The sequence below is a fragment of the Coregonus lavaretus genome (genome assembly GCF_964263955.1).
Source record: "Coregonus lavaretus genome assembly, chromosome: 10".
NCBI classification, from domain to species: Eukaryota; Metazoa; Chordata; class Actinopteri; order Salmoniformes; family Salmonidae; genus Coregonus; species Coregonus lavaretus.
The window spans coordinates 35986433-35996100 of NC_139997.1; the positions used below are offsets into that span (position 1 = coordinate 35986433).

General features: G+C 48.9%; 1 protein-coding gene across 1 annotated transcript; it reads right to left on the reverse strand.

Moving 5' to 3' along the window:
- Positions 1-295: 295 nt before the first annotated feature.
- Positions 296-8262, reverse strand: LOC311136054 (neuronal tyrosine-phosphorylated phosphoinositide-3-kinase adapter 1-like; the record flags this gene model as incomplete). Its single annotated transcript, XM_084170118.1, has 6 exons — positions 296-721; positions 2277-2371; positions 2826-3071; positions 3269-4978; positions 5097-5476; positions 8075-8262. 6 exons carry the CDS (start codon positions 8260-8262, stop codon positions 296-298), a joined length of 3045 nt encoding a protein of 1014 aa, XP_084026244.1.
- Between the last annotated feature and the right edge of the window lie 1406 nt (positions 8263-9668).

The window sequence follows — 9668 nt, forward strand, 5'->3', positions numbered from 1 at the left end:
TCAAAAAAATTGCATTAACCTTGTAGACCTTGTATCAGCTCCACATAAAGTTTATTTTAACATGTGAGAGCACAAAACTCTCATCTTACTCTCATATATATTCTCCCTCTTCTGTGGAGGTCGGCGGTAATCACACTGTCACTCCTAAGAGAGGAAATAGTCCTCCATCCTCTTTCCCTTTGTAGAGAGTGATTCCCACCATGTCTCCCCACTTGTAAACTTCTTGTTTTTCACCACAATAGTACTTATTTAGTACATAGTACTTGCCCCCCCCCCACACACCCCCCCACCCCTCTCAGATGGCTGTGTCCCACACCACGGCCTGGGGCCTCTGGCAGGGGGGTGTGCCCGTCTTCCGGGGCTCAGGGGTCCGTCTCCAGCTGGGCAGGATGGGCATGCTGTCCTGCTTACACAGATTCTTTTCTGGGCGCCGGTGGGCCTTGATCTCTTTGCACAGGCAGCGCTTCCTCTCAATGACCTCCAACAGCTTGCCGTCCCTCTGGGTCTGGGCTGCGGACGCGGCGGCACCCCCAGGGGTGGGAGGCTGTCCCTGGGCCAGCTGGGCCAGGTGCTGGAACTGCAGCTGAAGGTGGTGCTGCTGCTGCAGCTGCTGGAGCTGTTGTTGTAACTGCAGCTGCTGCTGGTGGAGCTGGAGCTGCTGCTGCTGTCTGGACAGGATAGGACTGCAGGGCGTCTGGGAGGAGTGGGACAGCCCATGCAACTGGACAGAGAGAGAGGCAGGGAGGGAGAAAGGAGGGGAGTTAAAGGAAGATGCATGATTTCGGGATTTTTTACCTAAAATCTAATGTGGGGTATGCATGAATACTGCATCTCTGTTGTATCCCTGTAAACCAGGGATGGGCAACTGGCGGGGCCCCCCTTTTGTAAACCCGCAGATCAATTTTCAAAAACAGGGGCCCCGACCAACAAAAACGTTACTGTTGAAAGATAGAATAGTAAAATACACAAGGTGCAATTTCTAAATTTGGTTGTAAATCAGCAGTTTGTCACTTGTTGTGTCAGTCACTGACAGTCACTCAATTAACCATGTCAGCTAACAATTTTTTGATTGGTAAGGTAGCCCTTTCCTGCAGTCAAATGACCAAATCGCCCTCTAGTGGCCTCATGGGTGGAATGTTATTCACATTCTTTATAATTTAATAATTAATAAACATTATTTGAAAAAAAAGTAGAAAATCCGGTGTTTCTATGTCAAACGGCTTTGTTATATTTCAGTCTTCTGTGATGTATATAAAGTGTAATATTGGGATGCAAACTCAAAATTGAATACATTTCAACTCTATATCTGACATGATACAGGTGCCTTATTTTTGTGTGTGAGGTGTATACTTTTGTTTCAAAGTAGATTTGTTTAAGACTACCAAGAACACTCTGTGTGACCCTGATATAGCCAATGCAGTAAAAGGTTAAGTCTAGCCAGCTATCTAAACTTGTAGTAATCATGGTCAAATACCAATCGGGCATGCAGGGCATGTGCCCAGGGCCCCTGACCTCCAGGGGGCCCCATTGATTTTGTTAGTCACTCTCACTCAGATATCATATTAACATGGCATAAGTCATGTAAAAATGAGTAGAATTGCATGAAATGTGTTTGAAAATTGACAAATATTATCTCTGCCCCATGGCAAAATGTGTAGAATTGCAAACCAAATGTTTTCTCTCCGCCGTCAGGACGGGGACGAGTAAAATGTTTTGCCCACGAGGTGGGGGGGACCCCCAACCAAATCTCGTTTAGGGCCCCCAAATGTGTTGCACCCAAACCTGCCACCAGGCGGCAGTGTGACACCATCTTCGAGCCTGTGGCGTGCAAGGGAGGGTTACGCAGCACACGCAAACAGTCTCTGCAGCACAACACAGCACACTTGAACTGCGTCAGCATTTGAGATGCAGCCAAGTGACTGGGCAAAACGCAACGCTATTGGACAGCGGCTCACTGCTCCAAAACACTGTAGAGAAGCATACTCCTTACATCTACGCATCTCTGCATACGTCAATTAGAGCATCGCTCTCCCCGGGACTTATTCTTTAAGGCACAACCTTATTCTGCTCAGTGAACATATCTCCATGCTATAAATAGCTCAGGAGGAGGGTTGTTGCTATCAGCACAGGGAATAACAACAATGGCCATATTCTTCAGAATAATTCCAATACTACTACTTGTACAAATGATAGTAATCACAGTAATACCAAAGATCATCGTCATTATAATAATCATCATCATTATAATAATAGGTATTATTCACCTGACTCAGTACCTCTCGGTGGGGCAGGCTGCTCTGCCGCTGAACGTCGCTTCCACCCACCTGTCTCACCCCAGAGGTGGATGATGAGCGGCTCAGTCGACCCAGTTCTGGAACACAGAAAAAACAAGCACTGTTCATACAGCTGTCTACACTCACAAATCAAATGTGCTGTTCATGTTGTCAGGGAGAATGGCTGTGCGTATAGAATGGAGTGTATTCTTTTATGTGTCTATGTACAACCATGCATACATGTGGGGGGAGGTATTATGTGCCTGAGTATGTGTGTATATATATATATATATATATGGCTCTGGTACTACATACCATCGTTTCCACTACGCTGCCACTTGTGATCTTAAACCATAACACAATGATGATGTGAGCGTGGATTTAAGAAATTCAGGTAATAGGATCTTCAGATAAATCTGCTGATGTGGTCTCTTTTCTAAAGCGCTTGGCTTGAGATTTTTGGGTTCTAGTGAAATCCTTGACATACTTTAGACCCCTTTCCTTTAAAAGATTCTGGGTGAAGGATTCTGTGCTGGGTGTCTTAGTGCTTACCTCCATTGCGGCAGGCTGGGAAGGTTTGGCAGGGGAGGGGAAGACCCCCTCTAGGCAGGGCTCGGAACCCCAAGGGCCCCTCTTCCATCCCGGCCAGGGACTCACTGTGGCCCAGCCCCCTCCCTCCAGTGAAGCGTACTGGGATCCCAGAGTGGCCTCCTCCTCCTCGATGCCCGGGGCCCAGCTCCTCCTTGTCCATCCTCAGGAGGGTATCGGCACTGCCATTCCACGCCCGCCCTTCATCCTCTGAGAGGGGAATGACAGACGGAATTGTTGAGTAAACATGGAATAATCGTCTATTGACAAAGTATAGTGTAGTGACAGATGTCACTTAGCTACAGTCTAATAGTCTGATTATCCCTTCCCCAGGGATCTGAGGAACTTCTGATTCATTTCAATACTCAATTCAAACCCATGATGCCATCCAGCACATATAAACTTACTCTCTCTCCCTGTCTCTCTGCTGCCGTGGCTGAAGGACAGTTTCCTCTGCATGGGCAAGTAAGACCCGTCGTCTCCAAAGCCACTGTTGTCCCAGGGCATGAACCCAGCCTTCCCCTGGACGGGCCCAGGCACCGTGCTGCTTTTGGAGGCCACATCACCGTGACCCTGGTGGTGCAAGGAGGGCAGATGAGACCCTCCTCGCAGGCTGTCGTACGCCGGGGGTCTCCGGAAGCCCACCGAGGGGTAGGTCCAGAGCAGGGGGCTGTCTGAGGAGGGGGGCTTGTAGACGGGCAGGCCGTGGGGGGTGTGGGAGCGGTGGAGTTGGGAGCGAGAGTGAGGGCGAGAGTGGGAGGAAGAGGAGGACGGGTTTGGGGCTGAACTGGCACTGGTCTGGGATGAAAGGTTGTTGGTGGTTTTCTCAGCCTGAGAGGAGGTAGAGTGGAACCCTGCTTCTCTGTCTCTCTCCCTGTGTCTCTCTCTGTCACTGTCCCTGTCTCTGTCTCTGTGACTGTCCCTGTGACCATCTCTGTCCCTCTCCCTGTCCCTGTCCCTCTCTCCTTTGTCTAACTTCAAGCAGAAGCTCACAGACTTCCCCTCCTTGCCCGAGCCCTGTGTCTGGGTCTGGGCAGAGGACTTGGAGAAGGTCTCTGAGCCATTCTTGTTGTTGGTGTTGGGGTTGGGCGAGTCTCCTCTCTCTGGCTTGCGGTAGTGGTGGTAGTGTGAGGGGCGGTGGTGGGGGTGGGGGTGGTGGTGGTGGGAATAGGGGGAGGTGGACTTGGAGGAAGGGGGCAGGGGTGTGGAGTGGCTCCTGGCCCTTAGCCCCGGTGCAGGGCCGAGCTGGCTGTCTCTGTCTCTGTCCTTAGACTCCTTAGAGCCTGACAGGGGCAAGGGGAGGTTGGAGGAGGGGGTGGTGGAGGAGGAAGTGCTAGTCGGAGCTGTCATACTGGAGGAGGTCTGGATGCTGATGGTCCCCAGTTTGGCAACAGCAGCAGCCTTGTGTTGGACCCCGACCCCACTGGAGGCAGCAGCAGGCTGGGGGAAGGCGAGCAGCGGGGGTCGGTGCTGCAGCAGGTTGGGGAAGGGGGCTGGGATCTTACTGTTGGACTCGGTCTCTGATTTGTTCCCCTGGAGGAGGTAGGGCGTAGGGGCTCGTGGGGGGTGCGGGCTGGAGGAGAGGGGCTGGGGGACAGGGGTGGAGGAGGTGGAGGAGGGGAGGGGCGAGGAGTGAGAGACAGACACTGTGGCTTTAGGTTTTGAGCAGGAGGGGGAGGAGGAGGAGGGGCGAGGTAGAGGGGTGGAGGTGCCAGAGGAGGAGTGGTGGTGTTTGGAGGATTTGAGTCTCTCGTGTTTGAGAGGGAGGCGTTTGTGTCCCTCTCTGTCCTCTGGCAGCGGGTACTTCATCTCCTCATAGATGGCCTCGCTCTGGTCTGAGTCTGAATCAGGTGTGGTGGCAACGGGCGTGACAGGGTGAGGGGTGGCAGTTTGGATCTCCCTGGTGAACACTTGGCCCACCATCTCTATGTAGACGGGCTCATCGTCCCCTTCCTCCCCCTGAGGCTGACCCTCACCCCCCTGGAAGGGCAGGGGCGTGGCAGGAGGGAGCTCGCGGGGAGTTGGGGGCTCAAACGAGAGCTGAGTGCTGGGGCTTCGTTTGGGCTTCAAAGGCGGCACCTTTTTGGACATGTCCCCTGAGTCAGACTTCTTCATGGCTGCAGGGGAAAGAGAGACAGCAATGAATGAGAGATAATTACAACAAGGACAATAATAATAACACACATTTTCAAATTTCCCCACCTCATTGCCCTCATTACTGTTGCCATAGCCTACCGTTCTTCTTCTCTGAGTGTTTAGCCTGCGGGTGAGTAGGCGGGGGTGGCGGAGGGGCGTCCGGTGGGGCGTGAGGTGCTCTGGGGTCCGAGGAGGAGCTGAGGCGGGTGCTGGGATGGCGTTTGGGTTTAGCTGGGGGACAGCGCCCACCGTGCTGCGACTGGGTGTCAGAGTAATCTTCCCCATTCTCCAGACTTGTGTCTCCAGCGCCCACGGCATGGCAGGACTGGGAGCGGGGAGCCATGGCGGAGGCACAGGAGTGAGGGGACAGGTCCTGGGAGGCAGGCATGGTCATGAAGCCCATGCGGAAGTGGCGCCGGAATGATGCCAGGTCACGGACCTTGCCCACCGTGGCTGAGGAGGGGTCCTTCTGGCTGGAGCTGAACAACACAGGAAGAACAACATTCTCTCATTCAGCAGTTAATCACGTCTCAGTGAAGGACGTGAATTTATTTTCCATTGTGATGCCCCTCCCCTTTTCTGCCTCTCTCCTTTTTTCTTTTTCTGTTCAAAAATGGTCTCTACATAGCTTACAGTCAATTTCATTTGCAGTCCTACGGCTCCCTCTACTCCTCTGCCTCTCTCTCACTAACACACACACACACACACATACATAAACACACAAACACATAGACAAACACACACACACACACTGCTCCTCATGCATGGATGGCACAAGGAGCGTAGTTTCCCGATGGAGAGTGAGTGATGAGAGATTGGGCGAGGCAGTGCAGCAGCTGTGCATGCCGGTATCTGCATGGGGTGTAGGGGAGGCCCCTCCCTCTTCAGAACTCTTCTATCCTTCCATTTCTATCCCCCCACATCTGCGCCCTTAGCTCACAAACACATTCAATTAGGAAATGACTTCCCCTAAAACCCAACCCTCCCAAATCTAGCTGCTCCTTTCTGACTATAATCTTCCTGTATGTACGTCACTGTGTTACTGGGTTTCTCTAACTAATTCTTTATCTGTTTTATTACATTGTCCCTTCACTACACTCATCATGACCTCTGCCAAGTATTTTATCTGTTTCCATGGCAACTGGTTTGCCTATTTATTTGTTTAGTGGTTTGTCTTAAAACCCGTGAAAATGCACATGGTATCGCTTGCCAATGTACTAAACATACTGCAAACAAGCACACAAAAGAAAAAGCACCCTTAAAACATATAATATGTGGGGGGCAATTTAGTGCCTGAAGAAAGGTGTGGCAGTGCAGCATAAAAATCTAAACTGGAGTTTACTTGATGAAAAGTAAATAAATCGCAGTTTAATGTATGAACTACTGTACTGTTCCTTTGATTAAACAGACAACTAAATTCTTAATTGCTCTCTAAAGCCAATTTTACTTCAAAAACATCACATGGATAATCACTGAACATCTTTTGAAGGTCATCATGACCTCATCCAAACTAACATCATGCAGGAATGCCACAGATTCAGAACGTCTTTGGTTTCCTAATAGGTGAAACAATAATCAATATCTCACCAATCAAGCTAATGATTGATTCAATTTGAGTAGAATCCATACAGTGTACCTTAATGGGCAATAACATGGGATGGGGAGCTGCAGCGGACATGGTCCAAATCTGGAGTTATTACATATAGAATATACGGTTTAGCTCTGTAAATTAACCTTTATAGAGGTGACTCAGCCTTCACAACAGTGGCTGAAGTCAGTAGGAAAACACTGTGCACAGCAATTACCATGAAAAGACCTGAAATGAAACCGTTCTTCACTACAACCACCTAGAAGGAAATTATTGGCTGTATAGCACAGTATATAAAAAGCCTCTACTTAGTGTATCAACTATGGATCATGTCCATTTCAACCTGTCTCTCCAATTCCAAGACGATTCCGAGAGGGAAGGAGGGGAGAGGTAGCCATGGTGAGGAAGGAAAGAGGGGAGGAATGGGTCAGATCTGACATCCCTAGCAGGACTGGAGGAATGGAGCTGGAGGCAACGACCACCTTTTGTTTCCCTGCTGGGAAAGAGTGGGAAGTGAGTGTGTGGGTGCACACATTGTGTGTGTCTGGTGTGTGTGTGTGTTTGTGAGAGAGAAAGAGAGAAAGAGAGAGAGAAAGAGAGAGAGAGAGAGAGAAATTAGAGAGAGAGAGAGAGAGAGAGAAATTAGAGAGAGAGAAAGAAAGAAAGAAAGAAAGAAAGAAAGAAAGAAAGAAAGAAAGAAAGAAAGAAAGAAAGAAAGAAAGAAAGAAAGAAAGAGAGGTAAACTGGGTCTCTTCGTATGTGAGGAGAGGAGGATATGTTTTGCTTCCGAGCATGCAATCAAAGGCCTCATTTAGGAGGTTATTGCATGTGAGTGGTCCCTGAGTGTTACCATGTTTGTTTGAGGTAGAGGAAGCAAGAGCGATAAAACGTAACAAACTACACACATCTAAATGCATGCCTTGTTTATAGGTCACAATGAGTAGTCTTGTCCTTAATTCTGCCATCATCTCTTATGAAGCAGTGAACCAGCAGGGAGACAATGTGAGCGTACACCTTCCTATTGAGAGGGGGGAAGCTAGCGCAGGCAGCGAAAACAGCACTGAGCCTGTTCATCATGGAGAACAGAGATGCAACTGTTTTCTGTCTCATTGCATTATGTGAAGAAAAGCCAAGAGCAGAGCTCTGTGTGTGTGTGTGTGTGTGTGTGTGTGTGCCTGCGGGTGTGTAAGTGTGTGTGTGCTTGCCATAATCTACATAGGCACCAATGGGCCACATTGTCCCTATAAAGAAGGCAATAAAGCTCCTCTCTTCTCATCTTCTGTTCCTCTCTTCTCTTGTTTCTCTACTTCCTTTCAACATGCCCCCACTCCCCTTAGGATGACAATTCAGAGGTTGCACATTAAATATGAACGATAAAACTCTTCCACTTCAGCTCAGAGACTTACAACTCATCTGAACTGAATAATCTCATTCCATCTCTCCAGTCCAGCATGCTGTTGTGAGTTAAGATCAGTTCACCCCTCCTCACCTCTTCTTATTGCCTTCCTGGTCCTTGTGCCTCCAGTCCAGCCGGCTCTTACGATACAGCAGGTTCATGTCGCCACAGGGACGCTGCTCCTCGCAGCCAATCACAGCACAATGTAGCCGCTTGCCCCGCCTCTCTATGTCACGCAAGAAATGCTCCACCGCCACATCCTGGGCGGAGCCAGAGCTCATGGTATAGAAGACCAATAGGGAGAAGGGGATGGATGTCACTGCAGGCCACACTTCAATCACCTAGACACAGAGAAGATGGAGACAGTGGCATTGTTAATAGTCATCTACTACATGTTGAGCTGACATGACCGAGTCATGTCCAGTGCTCCTCTTACATAGCTCCCCTGCACAGTTACACAACTCTCATGTCGACATGCTGTATGTAGGGCAGTAGCAGTCACAGCACGGTTATGGTACCTGGCTCCTCAGCCTGGCCTCATAGACTAAACGTAACATAGTAAATCGTAAATCCGGGACACTCAAATTAGTATGATATGTTACGTTTGGTATGGTTACATAAGACAGATGGTTACTTAAGGCAAAAATGAAAGTAGGATGGTTGGTCGGGGTGGATGGGTAGGCATATAAAGCGAACGTCTAGCAACCACAACGGTTGCGAGTTCGAATCTCATCACGGACGACTTTAGCATTTTAGCTAATTAGCAACTTTTCAACTACTTACTACTTTTTAGCTACTTTGCAACTACTTAGCATGTTAACTAACCCTTCCCCTAACCCTAACCCTAACCTTAACCCTTTAGCCTAACTCTTAAACATAACCCTAACCTTAACCCTAACCCCTATCCCTAACCCTAGCCTAGCTAACGTTAGCCACCTAGCTACAATTCATAACATATAGTACATTTAGCAAATTCGTAACATATTGTACGTTTTGCAAATACGTAACATATAATACGAGTTGTAATTCATAACATATCATACTAAATGGAGTGTCTCGGATTTACATACAGAATAATATGAAATGCTCTGAGACCAGGTTGGGCTCTTCCTCTTCCATACAGGTGAACAGACCAGTAGGGATTACTTCAGACATAATGAGGTGCTCAGAGACAGGGTAGGAGTTGTGATCAGGAGTGAAAGTTAAAACCCAGATGGGATGCAGCATTATAAACTATGTCTGACAAAATATCTGACCAAAACATGGGAAAGCATCCAGATAAACTGACTCTGCAATGCAGGAAACTTTACTACTAAGGCTCATTGTGTCATGGTGGATATCCTTTCCTCCAGGCTAAAACAAACTGGGCATTGGGCCAGGCACCCAGGCAGCCAGACAGCAAGTCACAGGTACTGGATGTTTACTCAGCCACTGTGTTGTTTACGCCAATGTCCAACCTACAGTGGATCACATGAAAACACTATTTATATGTTCATTATCCAATTACGACTATCTGAGTAAGCATGGTAACTCAGCTGCTGTGTTGCTCTCTGGCTGGGGGCCTTGGGGTGGCCTAGCTAGGGCTGTCTGCTACCCAGGCAGTAATGTGGTTTGTCATATGTAGCGCACACAAGACTTCCTGCACACGCTACTCACCCCATGAGGAGTCAGGCTTGTTGTGGGGCAG